Here is a 16,714-nt window from a genome sequence, read left to right on the forward strand (position 1 = left end):
TATCTATATTAATAAAAGGGTAATATGCTAATTAGACCATGAGACCTTCCAGAAGTCCTTCCGGACAAAGCCATGGTGGCGGGGCCGAGGCAGAGGTGGTTAGGGGTGATCAAGCCAGGAGGGGAAGGCAGTTGGGGGTGATCAGGCCCGGAGGGGAGGGCAGTTAGGGGCAATCAGGCCGGCAGGGGAGCAGTTAGGCATTAATCAGGCTGACAGGGAAGTGGTTAGAGGGTGATCAGGCTGGCAGGCAGAAGTGGTTAGGGGCAATCAGAAGGCAGGTAGGCAAGCAGTTGGGAGCCAGCAGTCCTGGATTCTGAGAGGGATCCCAGATTGGAGAGAGTGCAGGCTGGGCTGAGGGACAAACACCCTCGTGCACGAATTTTGTGCACTGGGCCTCTAGTATGTGTGTGTGTGTGTGTGTGTGTGTGTGTGTGTGTGTACACACACACACACACACACACACACTGAGTGGCCAGATTATTATGCGTTCAGAGATCATAATAATCTGGCCACTCAGTGTACATTGGAAATGTAGAAATAAAATTTTTTGTGTTTGCAAATGACATGAAATACTTAAGACATAAATCTAACAAAAGATTTTACCAGACTTTGTATGTTGAAAATTACAAAATTTTGATGGATAAGTGGATAAACAAAGATGGAAGAAATAAAAAACACACATCTTATTGATATATATAAAAGCCAAGCGACTGGAACGATGGAATGACCAGAACGACCGGTCACAATGACACACACTGCAGTGGCCAACCAGCCTGTCTGGGGCTCCCTGCAAGCTCCCACGGCCCCTTCCCCTAGCCGTCCCCGTCCCGATCAGCCCTCCACCCCGAATGGGGGCGGGGCTGGCCAGCCAACTGCCCATGGCCCCTCCCCCCAGCTGGCCCCATCCCCGATGGCCCCCGTGGGGGTGGGCCAGCTGGACCCCACCAGTGCACGAATTCATGCACTGGGCCTCTAGTATAAATAGACTTACTGTGTTCATGTATTGGAAGATCCAATAGAGTAAACATGTCAATCTTCCACAAACTGATCTATAGCTTTAATAAAATTCCTATAAAAATCCCAACAAGATTTTTTGTAGACAGAGTCAAGTTTAGTCTAAAATTTATATAGAAAGGTAAAGACCCTAGAATAGCTAAAATACTCTTGAAGAATAAAGTGGAAGAATCACTCTGCGTGATGCTCAAGCTTTCATACAGCCACAGGACTCAAGGCAGTGTGGTGGTGGTGGAGCAGCAGACACACAGGTCAGTGGAACAGAACAGAAAACCTAGAAATATACCCTCACAAACATGCTCTACTAACTTTTTAAAAAGTTGTCAAAGCAATGCAATGGGACAGACAACTTTTTCAACAAACGATTTTAGAGCAATTGGCTCTCCATAGGCCAAAACATAAACCTTAGCCTCAACCTCTCCTCTTCAAAAAACTAACTCAAAATTAATTATGAACTTAAATGTACAATGTAAAACTACAAAACTTTTAGGAAGAAAACAAGAAAATCTTCATGACCTTTGGCTAGACAAAGAGTTCCTACCACTAAAAGCAGGCATCCTCAAACTACTGCCCGCGGGCCACATGCGGGTGTTTTTGCCGTTTTGTTTTTTTACTTCAAAATAAGATACGTGCAGTGTGCATAGGAATTTGTTCATAGTTTTTTTAAACTATAGTCCGGCCCTCCAACGGTCTGAGGGACAGTGAAATGGCCCCCTGTTTAAAAAGTTTGAGGACCCCTGACTAAAAGCATAATTAATAAAAGAAAAAATTGATAAATTGAGCACTCATCAAAATTAAAAATGTTTGTGCTATCAAAGCTCATGCAAAAAAATATGAAAAGACAAGCTAATACAAATAGAAGATATTTACAAATCACATATCCAGCAAAGAGCTCTCAACCTCAACAGGAAAGAAACAAAACAACCCACTAAAAACATGGGCAAAACCCATGAAGAGATACTTCACTGATTTAATAGAAAAATAAAAAAAATACCAACCCAATTCATTTTATGAAGCTAAATAACCTTCATAACAAACCCAGAAAAAAAAGTACAAAAGAAAACAACAGACCAATTTTAAATATGAAAGTAGATGGAAACCTCCCAAAACATTATAAAATTAAATTCTGCAGAGTTGAAAAGAATAAATATTTTACAACTGAGCTGAATATTCCACAAATGTAAATATTATTCAATATCTGAAAAAGTATGACTAAATTCAGATTAACAGAACAAAATAACATGCTTATCAGAATACACAAAGAACATTTTATTTAAAAAATCATTTAAGTTAAATAAACTGTTAGAAAAACAGAGATAGTGACTACCTTAACTTGATGAAGGGCACCTATCAAAAACCTACAGCAAAAGTCAGATTTCATATCAAAATATTTCACATTGAAAGTTTGGAAGTAGTCCCTTTAAAATGAGAAACAAGATAAAGATGGCCTCCTTTACTGTTCAGTTTTAATATTATACTGGAGAACTTCCTACACCCCCCTCCCCTCATTAAAAAAAAGAAACAGAAAAGAGAGGGATAAAAATTATTTGCAGATATAACTGTCTACGTGGATCTGAAAGAAAAGTAAAGATCAACTATTCTTGCCCTGGCTGGTGTGACTCAGGTGACTGGAGCATCATCTTGTACTCTGAAAGGTTGGGGTTCGATTCCTGATTAGGGCACATACCTAGCTTGTAGGTTTGATCCCTAGACAGCGGTGCATACGGAAGGCAACCGATGGATGTTTTTCTCACATCGATGTTTCTCTCTCTGTCTCTTTCTCTCTCTCTCCCTCCCCTCTCTAAAAATCAACACACAAAAATAAAAGCATGCTTATACACTAACAATAACCAATTAGAAAGTAATGAATGAAAAAAATATTGCATTTAAAACAGCAACAAAATGTAGAAGATGCCTAGAAATAAATTTACCAAAAGATGTAAAAGGCCTTTGTGAGAGAACTAGAACTGTTGCTAAAGAACAAAAAGGTGTTCACAGGTAAGAAGACATAACAGCGTCAAGATGTTAATTCTCCCAAATTAGTCAGCGGATTCAAATAATAAATACCCAAATTACAGTGGGATTTTTGTGGAACTTGATAAGCCAATCCTAAAATTCATAGGAAAAATGGTCTACAATGACTAAGGTATTCTGAAACAATAATTAGGTGAGGAAACCTACTCTAATTGGGAATTCAGACGTACAGCAATTTAGCAATTCTGTAATGGCACAGGAATCGACAAATTCACCATAGAACAAAACAGAGCCCTGAAACAGAAGCATGTGTGTGTACCTGTACATTGCAAACAAGACAATACGACAGAGGCAGGTCAGTGGTGAATGCCGATTATCAACATGGGGGCGGGGGCAGGGTGGCCAAACACTTGGATCTCTATTTGACACTACACACACATAAAAGTAGATCCCAGGGGGATCAAAGACGCAAATGTGAAAATACTTCAAGAAAAAGATCAGGAGATTATCTTAAGTTATCTTTGTAAAGGAAAATATTTTTTGAATAAGATGAAATAAGAATAAACCAGAGGGTTGATACATTTTATATTAATTTTTTAGAAATTCTTTAAAAAAACACAAAGTGAAAAGATTCAATTGAAAAGCTACAGACTGAGAGACGAAATCGCAATGCATGTTGACAACGAATTATAAAATCCTACTTTATATATATATTTAAATACATTTTTATTGATTTCACAGAGAGGAAGGAGAAGAGAAAGATAGAAACATCAATAATGAGAGAAAATCATTGATCGGCTGCCTCCCACACGCCCCCCACAGGGGATCGAGCCCTCAACCCAGGCATATGCCCTTGACTGGAATCGAACCTGGGACCCTTCAGTCTGCAGTCCAACGCTCTATCCATTGAGCCAAACCAGCTAAGGCTTAATCCTACCTAATAAAACAGTAATATGCAAATTGACTGCACCTTCGCTACGCCCACCATCCAATCAGAGCAAGTATGCAAATAAACCCGACCAAGATGGCGGTTAATTTGCATACATAGGCACTCTGAGCTGACCCCCTGCAACGGATTGCAGGGAGCTGGGCTCTGCTCTGGCACCAGACCGAAAGCCTCTGCCGGAGGCTTTTGGCCTGGAGCCGGAGCGGACACCCAGCTCCCCACTTTCGATGGATGGTGCGCGTGGTGGACAACCAGCTCCTCGCTCTGATTGGATGGTGGGCGTGGCAAGCGGACCCCCTGCCATCGAAAGCGGGAGCTGGGTGTCCGTTCCGGCTCCAGGCCAAAAGCCTCTGCCGGAGGCTTTTGGCCTGGTGCATGAGCGGACACCCAGCTCCCCTGCCATCGAAAGCGGCTTTTGGCCTGGTGCACGAGCAGACACCCAGCTCCCCTGCCATCGAAAGCCGGGAGCTGGGTATCCGCTCCGGCACCAGGCCAAAAGCCTCCGGAGGCTTTTGGCCTGGTGCACGAGCGGACCCCCTGCCATCGATCGCAGGGAGCTGGGGGTTTCTTCGGCCTGGTACACCAGCGGACCCCCTGCGATTGATCACCTGGGCAGGGAGCTGGGGGTCTGCTTTCCGCCTGGGGCACGAGCGCACCCCCTGCAATCGATCCCAGGGAGCTGGGGGTTTCTTCGGCCTGGTGTACCAGCGACCCCCTGTGATTGATCACCTGGGCAAGGAGCTGGGGGTCTGCTTTCGGCCTGGGCAGGAGCAGACCCCCTGCGATTGATTGTAGGGAGCTGGGGGTCCGCTCCTGCCCAAGAGGCTTTCAGTCTGGGCAGGCCTGGGCAGGGGCTGAGCCGGTGATCAGAGGGAGCTGGAGAGGCCTGCCCAGGCCTAAAGCTTCGGCCAGAGGCTTTAGGCCTGGGCAGGGCCCAGCCCTCCATTGGTGTGAACTATAGAGGAAACACCTTTTCTGACTATACATTGGCTAAGCTTCCTGTATGCCACTGGTAATATTCTTAGTAACTTGGGTAATAAGAATCCAAAAAGGTGATCTAGGGTTTTTCCACCACACTTCTGGAGAATAAAATGAAGGTCTGCTGCTGGAAGGCTAAGAAATGTCATAGCCTGCCCTAGCCGGTTTGACTCAGTGGATAATGCCTCAGCCTGCCGACGGCAGGGTCTGGGTTTGATTCTGATCAAAGGCATGTACCTAGGTTGCAGGCTCCTCCCTGGCCGGGGCCCAGATCCGGGCTCATGCAGGAGGCAACCAATCAAAGTGTTTCTCTCTGTCTTTCCCTTTCTCTTCCACATTCTCTAAAAGTCAATGGCAACATACCCTCAGGTGAGGATAAAAAGTAAATAAAGAAATCCATATCCTATGAAAGACACATCTTGAAAATGCCTAAAGAAAGTTGTCATTTTTTCTTGGTGAAGGGACTGGAGTCCGTGTTGATGAAAACACCTTGGTGGCTGCGGTGACTGACAGTGGCTGCAGCAGTGAGGTGATGGGGCTGGTGCCTTCCCCTGACCAGCCCGGTCGCCTCCCACAAAGGGAGGCCAGACTGTGGCTTAGGTACGCTCCCTGTGGGGCGAGGGCCTAAGCCGTCAGTAGGACATCCCCTGAGGGCTCCCAGGATGTGAGAGGGGGCAGGTTGGGCTGAGGGACCCCCGACCCCAGTGCACGAATTTCGTGCACCGAGCCCCTAATGGATATATAAAATATAATCAGCAGACACCAAGGATACAGATCAAGTTTTTGCCAGTGGTTACATCTTGCAGTAAGGACCAGGACTGATAATAGAGTCCAAAAGACATCCAACTTGATCTGCAATATTGTTCCTTTAATTAAATAAACTTGAATAAAATATTAACATTACCAGTTCTGAATAGTATAAACATGACTGTTTTATTATTTCAGTATTTTTCATGATTTTATTCTAAAAAGCAAACAAAACACAAAAGATAAAGCTGTCCCCTTGCACTTGCCAAACAAAAGCTGGGACCCTCCGGACAGTCGCCCTGGAGACCAGGATTTGGGAGGCTGGCTCTCACTGCTCCTGTCCTTCGCAGGTCTATTCCAATTCCCACACAGAATTCCATCCCCATAGGAAGGCAGCCCATCTTCCCCAGGCTGGGAAAGTGGCAAGAAGTCAAAATAGAGGCCCGGGTAGTGGGAATGACAAAGGCCTTGCCTCAGGGGAAGCTCTCCTTTCAGAGGCTCTGGGGCAGGAGAAAGCCCTTTTGTGTCCGAGACTCACAACTCCTGCAGAAAGTGAGGAGGGCGGGGTCAGGGCCCTGTCAGAGATGATGGAGCCTGGCAGCATGGAGAGGCCCAGGAGACCCGGGCCCTGGGCAGGCATGTTTCCTCGCACACAGGCCCTCTGTCTGAGAGGAACATGAGGTCAGGGACACAGCACACTAGGGTTTCTCCAGCACCCCGGACAAAATGCGCCTCCCTGAGTGGTGTCCAAATACAGGCTGCTGCCCGCTCTCCACCACAGGGAGATCCGATCCGCGCAGTTCAGAACAGCCATTCGTCTCGGGCAGGAAGAAAAGCCACTCTCAGTATTTTAAAAAGCATACCACTGATGACTACCAAATAAGCATCTGACAAATGCCTAATACAGCCCCGGGCATCACAAACAGGAATTTCCCAGGGTGCAGTTTAGGGAACCTTGGGGCCCACCGCAAGTGAGGTACCAAGGAGAGCAAACGCAAAGCAAGGCCTTTGGAAAGCCTCCTCGGGCGTGGCCACTGTCTGACAGCAGCACTTCCTCCATCACAGAACTGTCACAGGAGCTCCGCCTCCTACAATTCCTCCCCAGAAAAATGTTAAAGTCTGAAAAATAGAGACACCCCAAATCAAGGAATCTACTTTCCGCCAATATCCTCAAAAACATAAAGAAACCATTGACTCCCAAAAGAAGCAGGTACTTTGATTTATAAAAGAAAAGTTACATAGTTTTTCTTTTTGTCTCTCTGTAAAACTATGACTGGATATTAGTGGAGTTCCAAATATGCAATTTAAATTAAAACTCTCAGAGAAAATTAAGAGATAAAGAAAACACTTTAAAATGAAGGAAAAACTGATAACTATAGGCAATGTGGACAGACATCTGATAAAAGGCAAGGCAAAAATAATAAACATAGAGACTGTACCAGCTCCATAAACATGGAAGTCCCTTCCTCTCTAAATGACATTTTTCTACCCCATGAGAGATCAGGTCTCTGAATACAGAAAAAGAGCAGCGCCTCACAGTGTGTCTTCTGAGGACTAAGCCAAACGCGTGGAGACGTGCACCAACGTGCACCTCTGTAGACACAGGCAACTCCAGCACACACACCCGCCTCGACTAAAGTCTCGCTGGGAACTGGGGCTCTGGGGCTCTGAGCTTCTCCTAAATATGACCTGAAGTCTGGCCCTGACTTCCCCACTGAAACCATCCAATGACTTCCCACAGCTACAAAAAGCCCTAGTCTCCTGGTATGTCACAGCAAGGTCTTTAACAGACTGCTCTGGGCCCTACCCACCCCCACCCCCACCCCCACCCCCAATTATCTGCCAAACTCCCGCTTACTCCTTCCCACCAAGTCACACAGAATCCGCAGCGCACTACCCGGGAAGAGTTACGAGTGCTCCTGAGCCTCGCGCTCAGAGCTGCTGTGTCCTTCTCTCCTAGCGTCACCAGATCAAGTCATTTTCCAGGAAGCCCCGCCTCTTCCAGCAGAGCTAAGACCCAGAGCACACATGACTGGTACAGGGGAACATGGTTCTTGAACTTAATTATTTCCGGAAGGCTGTTCAAGAAGTGATTTGTTCAAAAGCCGTATCATATTTTTCCCGTTAGAAATAATGTAAATTGAATTAATCCATTCCGGGCCCCCAAATGATCCCGTTTTAACCTTTCTTATATACAGTGCATGTCTCCTGGACTGACTAATCTACAAACAAACACTTTTCTTAAATGCATCTACTGGCCTTAGGCGTGTCACGTTCAGCACTCAGTCCTGGGGTGTCTTCCAGGGCGGCCTGCAGCGACTTCGCTTGTTCCTGTATCACTGCCCCAAAGGCTGTCCTGGCTAATGTCCCACACCCTTAGCAACATCAGCACTCTTAATGGCCTCGTTATATTTTAAAATTGTGCTAATCATCAATTTCACCATGACATACTCAGTAGCCAGGTCAGACTCGCAAACACCTCCATCAAACTGCAATTATTTCCTTTTTAAGCTCTATCATGTTCTCACAACTTTCCTTTTCACTTTGTTGCCATCACTAACCTTCTTAGGGCCCAACAATTTCCTGAGATGTTAATGCGAGGTTTAGTGGTAAACTGACTCATACTCGTGCATTCTCTCCTTTGTCACCTGAGAGACATGTGACTGATCACAGAGTATCACCATGCAATGGTGATCGAGAACTGAAGTTTTGTTCAACAACTGAGACACTTTTCCACGAACAACTTGGTCAAGAACTGAATTGCTCCAGATGGGAGACACTCAAGAACTGAGGTTTGACTTTTTCAATAAGTTTACACTCACTATTATTTTGTACTAGAGTCCCGGTGCACAAATTCCTGCACGGGTGGGGTCTGGCCGGACGGCATGCCCCAATAGGGGCTGATTGGGCCAGGCTGGCTGTGGGGAGGGGCTGGTTGAACTCCCGGTTGAATTCCCAGTCAAGGAGACAATTTGTATATTAGCCTTTTATTATATAGGATTAGTTTCAGGTGTTCATCATAGTGATTAGACAATCATATACTGTACATACTGTTCAACCAGGTATTTCCAATACCAACCTACATAGATATTACAATGTATTTGACTATATCCCACTGACTATATTGTAACTACAAATTTGTACTTCTTAATCCATTCACCTTTTTCATCCAGTCCCCAACCCCCTTCCACTCTGGCAACCAGGAGTCTGTTCTATCTATGAGCACGTTTCTGTTCTGTTTGTTCATATATATTGTTCTTTAGATTCCACATATAAACTAAATCAGATGATGTTTGTCTTTCTGTGACTCACTTATTTCACTTAGTATAATAACCTCTAGGTCCATTCATGCTGTCACAAATGGTAAAATTTCCTTATTTTTTATGGCCGAGTAATATTCCATTGTGTATGTGTACCACTGCTTTATCCACTTGTCTATTGATGGGCATTTCGGTTGCTTCCATATTTTGAGTACTGTAAATAACACTGCAATGAACATGAGGGTGCATATATTCTTTCCGATTAGTGTTTTGGATTTCTTCAGATATATACCCAGAAGTGGGATTGCTGGGTCATAAGCAGTTCCATTTTTAATTTTTGGAGGAAACTCCATGTTATTTTCTATACTGGCTGTACCAGTCTGCATTCACAGCAACAGTGCACGAGGGTTCCCTTTTCTTTACATCATCACCAACAACAAGTGTTGTGTATTGATTTATTGATGACTAGAGGCCCGGTGCATGAATTCATGCACGGCCGGGAGGTAAGGGATGTGGGAGGTAGGCTGGCTTGGCCCTGCCCATGGTTGAACTTCTGGTCCAGGGGACAATTTGCATATTACCCTTTTATTATATAGGATAGCCATTCTTACAGGTATGAGATGATATCTCATTGTGGTTTTAATTTGCATTTCTCTGACAATTAGTGACACTGGGCATCTTTTCACGTCTATTGGCCATCTGTATGTCCTCTTGGGGAAATGTCTATTCAGGTTCTCTGCCCATTTTTTTATTGAATTGTTTGGTATTTTGGTGTTGAATTGTATGAGTTCTTTATGAATTTTGGATATTAACCCCTTATCAGATGAATCATTGCGATTATCTTCTCCCAATCAGTAGGTTGTCTTTTTGTTTCCCTGAGATTTCCTTTGCTGTGCAAAAACTTTTTAGTTTGATGTAGTCCCATTTATTTTGGGGGAGTTCCCTTGCCCAAGGAGATATGTCATAAAAAATACGTCTAAGAGAAATGTCAGAGATGTTATTGCCTATGCTTTCTTCTAGGACTCTTATGGTTTTGAGTCATATTTATGTTTTTAATCCATTTTGAGTTTATTTTTGTATATGGTGTAAGAAGGTGGTCTAGTTCCTTTTTTTTGCTTGTATCTGTCCAATTTTGCCAGCATCATTTATTGAATAGACTGTCTTCACCCCATTGTATGTTCTTATTTCCTTTGTCAAATATTAAATTACCATATAGGTGTGGGTTTACTTCTGGGTTCTCTATTCTTTTCCATTGACATATATGTCTTTTTTTATGCCAGTACCATGCTGTTTTGATTACGATAGCCTTGTAATATAGTTTGATATCAGGAAGGGTGGTACCTCCAATTTTGTTCTTCTGTCTTTCTTTTTTTTAAAAGAAGGTATTTTTATTGATTTCAGAGAAGAAGGGAGAGGGAGAGAGGGACAGAAACATCAATGATGAGAATCATTGATCTGCTGCCTCCTGCATGCCTCCCACTGGAGATCAAGCCCACAACCCAAGCATGTGCCATGAACAGGAATCAAACAGTGACCTCCTGTATCATAGGTTGATGCTCAACCACTGAGCCACACCTGTCAGGCTGGTGGTCTTTCTGAAGATTGCTGTCTATTTATGGTCTTTAGTGGTTCCATATAAATATTTAAATTATTTGTTCTAATTCTGTGAAAAACGCCAGATATTTTGATACAAATTGTGTTGAACCTATACATTGCTTTGGGTAGTATGGAAATTTTAATTAAGTTAATTCTTTCTACCCATGAGGATAATCTATGCTGCCATTTATTTATATCTGCTTCAATTTCTTACTATAGTATCTATTTTTTTTTTTTTACCTCCTTGGCACTATATTTTAAGGAGGCAACTGTAAATGGGATTGTTTTCTTAGTTTCCCTTTTTTTATAGTTCATTATTGGTGTATAAAAATGCAACTGATTTCTGAATATTTATTTTGTACCCTGCTACTTTACTGGATTCATTTATTAGCTCTTATAGTTTTTTGGTGGTAGAATCTTTATGGTTCTCTATATACAGTACCATCATCTGCAAATAATAAGTTTTACTTCTTCTTGTCTGATTGTTCTAGTCAGCACTTCCAGTACTATGTTGAATAGGAGTGGTGAGAGAGGACATCTCTGTCTTGATCCCTATCTCAAGGGAAATTATTTTAATTTTGTTTTAAAGTCTATTTTGTCTGTTATAAGCATTGCTACCCAGCTTTTTTCTTTTGTTTCCATTTGTATGAAATATCTGTTTCCATTCCTTTACTTTCAGTCTGTTATCTTTTGTTCTGAGTTGGATATCTTGCAGACAATATATGTGTGTGTGTGTGTGTGTGTGTATTCATATATATATATATATATATATATATATATATATATATATATATCTTATATTCTTATTCATTCAGTTACTGTATTTTGATTGGAATATTTAATCCATTTACATTGAAAGTAATTATTGACAGGTATGTACATATTGTCATTTTATTCTATTTTAAAAATATTTTTATTGATTTCAGAGAGGAAGGGAGGGGGAGAGAGAACTAGAAACATGAGAATTATTGATTGGCTGCCTCTTGCACGCTCCTTACTGGGGACTGGGCCCACAACCTGAGCATGTGCCCTGACTGGGAATCAAACAATGACTCCTGGTTCATAGGTTAATGCTCAACCACTGAGCCACAATGGCCAGGCCTTTATAGTTATGTGTTGTTGTTTGTTCCTTTCTTATTTTTAAAGAAGTCCCTTTAACATTTCTTGTAATACTGGTTTGGTGATAATGAATTCCTTTAGCTATTTCTTGTCTGGGAAGCTCTTTTTTCCTTTCCATTTTAAATGACAGCCTTGCTGTGTAGACTAGTCTTGGTTGATGGTCCTTGCTTTATATCACTCTGAATATTTCATGCCAATCCCTTCTGGCCTGAAATGTTTCTGTTGAGAAACAAGCTGATAGTTTTATGGGAGCTCCTTTGTAGATAAGTCTTTCTCTTGATGCTTTTAAGATGCTTTGTCTTTAACTTGCCATTTTAATTATGAAATGTGTCTTGGTGTGAAGATTTACTAGATCAGTGAAGATTTTTTTTTTAGTCATTATTTATTCAAATTGGTTCTCAATCCCTTGCTATCTATTTTCTCCTTCTGGTACCCCTATAATGTGGATGTTGTAACACTTCATGTTGTCCTAGAGGTCCCTTGAACTATTTTCATTAGAAAAAGTTTTTCTTCTTTTTGCTTCTCTGATTATTTTTTGCTACCTTGTCTTGGTCATTCCAAATCACTGATTCCATTCTCTGCTTCATCTAATCTGCTGCTCATGCCTTCTAGTGTATTCTTAATTTCAGATACTGTTCTTCATTTCTGAATGGTTCTTTTTGTGATTTCTATGTCCTTTTATATGCTTTAAATTCTTACTTAGTTCATTCATTCTTCCCCTAAGTTCCTTGATCATCCTTCTAACCATTGTTTTGAACTTTGTACCTGGTAGATTGCTTGCCTCCACTTCATTTAGTTTTTGTTTTGTTTTTTCTAGCGATTTCTCCTGTTCTTTCATTTGGGGCATGCTACTTTGTCTCCCCATTTTTGCTGCCGCTCTGTGTTTGTTTCTGTGTATTAGGTAAATCTTTTATGTCTGCCAGTCTTGATAGGCTGGCCTTATGCAGTAGGTGTCCAGTGTGGCTCATTGGTGTAGTCTCTTTGATCACCAAAGGTAGGTGCTCCAGGAATGTTCCTTGCATATGTCCCTCCTGTTGTAGTTCAGTTTTGATTGTTGTTGGCCCATCCCATCCATGGGTGGGGTTGACACTCAGGTTGGCTGACTCTGAGGACTGACTGCAAACACAGTGTACAAACTGCTGTGCAAAAGCTGTGACCCCATCAAGTGGAATTAATCCCAGCAGCGTCTGTTGCCTGCAAGATCTCCCTTTGGGTGTTCCACTTGTGAAGCCAATTGGGTTATGCTCTACTGTGGTCTGAAATGCAGAACTGGGTGTGTTGGTTCTTGGGTGTCTTGGAAGGGACTCCAGTGCATGTCACTGTCAGATGCTGTCCTTGAATGGCCCTGGGCTACCTCTTTGGAGCTACCTACCAAGCAATCCATAGTTTGTGGCTGCCTCTGCTGGGCCTTGAGTACACAAGGGAGCAGCCAAGCTGCGTATCAATGCTGATTTCCACCAGAACCAAGCCTGGGGGCAGGTCAGCAAAAGGGCCAAGGCACAGAGATATGCCTCCCGCTGTGGGCCACCTGTTAGGCTTAGTCACTGAGAGACCTTCTGGCAGTATGCAGGTTATGTAAGATTATTCTCAGTGAATCACCAGGTAGAAACAAGTGATGTTCATGAGGCTGATACACATTCAATCTTGGTGCTAGTACTGGGCCTGAAGCCACTCAGCCAAAGTCCCAGGGTACGCCAAGGCCAGTTGCCACCCACCTAAAGCCTGTGGACCTTGGTGGTCTCAGGGAGTTTCCAGGGAAAGGCCAGTAGAGTTCATGGAGCTAAGACAGACCACAGTGTGGCCCTGTGGAGGAAGAGCTCTGCACAGGAATGGTGGTGTCAGTCGGGGCATGTGGCGAGTGGTGAGTAGGTGGAGAAATGAACCTTCTCGAGAGCCTTCCATTAAAGTCTGTTCCACAGGCCTAGGCTGGCTGCAGCCAGCAAACTCCTCTGCAGGGAACAAGTGTGGCAGGGCAGGGCCACAGATGGTGGAGACAGTAAACTAGTGCATCCACCCAGGCTGACGCAAATGGAGGCAGAGTGCTTGACCCAGGAAAGATGGCACCTGTGGGTCGTGTGGGAGAGGGACTCAGAACAGGGACAATGGCGGCTGTCTCTCTAGCTCTCTCCTCAAAGCCACATAACCCAGTCTCTCCTTGGATGACTCACCTCCTCTAAGCCCTTTAAGAGGGTGACTGGGTTTCTAGAAGACTCCCCTCTGTCTCTGGCAGATGAGATTTCCACAGATTTTCAGTCAGATACTATGTGGGCTCCCTTTTTCTAGTTCTCTTGGCTGGGAAGCCCAGAGTGAGGGAAGTCCCACCACTCCTCAGGGGGACCTTTGCAGATGAGATACCCCTCCTAATTCTCAACCACAGCATGCAGGTGCTCTGCCCTTCCCACCGTCTCACTGTGGCTTCTTCTATAAATCCTTGGTTCTGAGACTTCTCTTCAGCTGGCCTTCAGTTGGTTCTTCAGGCTGGCTGTTCGATAATTTGGTCCTGGGAGGAGGTGAGCACACTGCTCTGATGCCTTCTTGGATCTCCAGTAGAAATGAAAGTGGCTTGATGGCATGTAGCTACTCAAGAACAGAGTGCCTAGGATTAGAATAAATGGGCTATCTAATTTCACGGAGAGTGAAATGTGTTTTCATTTATACAAGGAATATATGAGAGCAGGTAAGAAAAATATTTAAATGTGACTGGGGAAGATATGTGTATAAATGCTGGGTAGTCAAAGTGGCAGATGATAGTAGATATTCTTTTTGCTGATTTGTCCCTATTGGGAAAAAAGTCCCAAGATCTACCTCACTGCAGAAGCCAAAGTGGAGCAGATAATCCCTCTCCCTATTGCTAGAAAAACAGGTGTGAGCACATGCCTTAAATATAGCCAACCAATTGGTCAGATGTATAATTCTGAAGTAAAGATCAGTGAGTATTTTCATTACTTAGGAAGGGAATCAAAGTCCATGGCAGAGCTGTAAGTGTCCAGTGGTAAAGTCCAGAATTGTCATGCCCAGATGAGACAGTGGCAGCAGAGATAAATAAACAAACCATGAGTTGGAACCTTGGCTATCCTTGCCTCCCTTGGTTCCTACCTATTTTAGCTTCTCAGTATCCTCCCAATACATTCTTCCACTGATTCAAGATGATTTCAGGGACCTTTATTCAAGAACAGCAACCAGCATAGACACATGAATGGCCTTTAGGATACTTAGTGCCATCAGGAACAGAGAACAATTCACTGCCCATATATATACTGGAAGTTAAGGAAACTATAGTGGAAGACTCTGGCTCAAAGCTAGAATATTTACTTTTCTTTTAAATATATTTTTATTGATTTCAGAGAGATAGAAACATCAATGAATAGAGAAAATCATCAATCAGCTGCCTCCTGCATGCCCCCTACTGGGGATTGAGCCCACAATCTGGGCATGTGCCCTGACCAGAAATCAAACGGTGACCTCCTGGTTCATGTGTTGACACTCAACCGCTGACCCAGACCAGCTGGGCTAGAATGTTTATTTCTTTCATTAATATGTTAGTTTGAGTCAAATGAAGCTATAGATTAATGACCATTTGTTACCTAAAAAAAATTTCATGCAGTTTAACCTAATATTTCTGGGCTGTATTAAGAGGCACAATATCTATTTCTCTCTACCTGGCTATTCTTAACTAATATTAAAAAGTTACCTTCTATTTCTTTTCTTTTATTGAATTAACAAAATTGTACAGGCATCAGGTGTATAGTCACAGAATACATTATCTATACATCGTATTGTGTGTACATCACCCCAAGTCAAGTCTTCTTCCATCACCTTTTCCCCCATATACCTCTCTCCCCCTCCCTGCTGCAATCACACCACTGTCCATGTTCATGAGTTTTTTCTCTTTTTTTAAATCAATCCTTTCACCCTCCAACCCAGCCCCCAACCACCATCCCTGACAGCTGTCAGCCTGCTCTCTATGAGCCTGTCTTTATTTTGTTTGTCAGTTCAGTTGTTAAAAGGCATAGAACTAGCTATCTCTCTACCTGGCTATTCTTAGCTTAATTAATTAATCAATTAATTAAATCCTCACCTGAGGATGTTTTTGTTTTGTTTTTCACTTTAGAGAAAGAAACATTGATGTGAGAGAAAAACATCAATCGATTGCCTCCCACACCTGGCCTAACCAGGGATTGAACCTGCAACCTAGCTATGTGCCCTGACTGGGAATTTACCAGCAAACTCCTCGTGTTAAATAAGATTTCATATAATTCTAAAAGTAATTAAGAAAAGCATATAACTTATAGGTACCTGAGTATAGTTACCAACACCTAGAAAACTGGGAAATTTATTTTCTTCTACCTATAACATACATGTTGCATTTCCTTTTATATTTACACAGCATTAAAGGTAGTCCGTCACCAAATAATATATAATAACTCTTTAGACACTTAAAGGTAATTATTAATTTAGCCCTCAGCATTTCTCTTCATACTCAACCATACTAAATTCCTTTACTATTTCCTGGAGTCTGCTTTCCAATCTTTTTGCATAGTCTCTAAACCTAGTATACATTTGCCAAATCTTCCAAATTGCAGAACTCAGTATATCCTGAAAGCAGGTGCAATGTGAAAGAAGAGACCAATTTGCCCCCAAAGAGGATTAAAAAAAGAAATCAATGATGTAAAGTATGAAGTGGGAACTACCAGAAGCAGCCAAATACTTAGGCGTGCAAGGCAGACACAACACACTGTGGGAAACGAGAGAAAATTGGTTGGCTTTCGTGTTTCTTTGCTTTTTAACCCATCACCAATCTCCTCTCAGAGGGTCCAATAACAAGTTATCAGATTCCGCTCTACAAAAGTACTGCTTAAGCTGCCGCAACGCCTGCTGCAGAGCCCCTGAGCCGATGGGGCTCTTACCTGAATGGCACTTCTTCCTGCGGAACAGCCACGTAGTAACGAATGAAAAACCTCTCCGAGTCTTCACGCTCATCGTCGGTAACAACACTGCCATTAAGTTTGGAAACTGATGGCAATCTGTCAGTAAAACCAAAATAAAGACTTTTTCAGATATGAAAAACATTTAGCTTTGG

At 42.9% G+C, this 16,714-nt stretch overlaps 1 protein-coding gene across 3 annotated transcripts in view; it reads right to left on the reverse strand.

The window, feature by feature from the left end:
- Positions 1–16,714, reverse strand: part of TBCEL (tubulin folding cofactor E like) — a 70,549-nt gene that overhangs the window by 13,010 nt on the left and 40,825 nt on the right. For all 3 annotated transcript variants that reach the window (XM_079762839.1, XM_079762840.1, XM_079762841.1), the window contains one exon: positions 16,542–16,658. In XM_079762839.1, coding sequence (XP_079618965.1) covers positions 16,542–16,658 — 117 coding nt within the window. The remainder of the gene's footprint in view (positions 1–16,541; positions 16,659–16,714) is intronic.

The sequence above is a fragment of the Cnephaeus nilssonii genome, assembly GCF_951640355.1.
Source record: "Cnephaeus nilssonii genome assembly, chromosome: 22".
NCBI classification, from domain to species: domain Eukaryota; kingdom Metazoa; phylum Chordata; class Mammalia; order Chiroptera; family Vespertilionidae; genus Cnephaeus; species Cnephaeus nilssonii.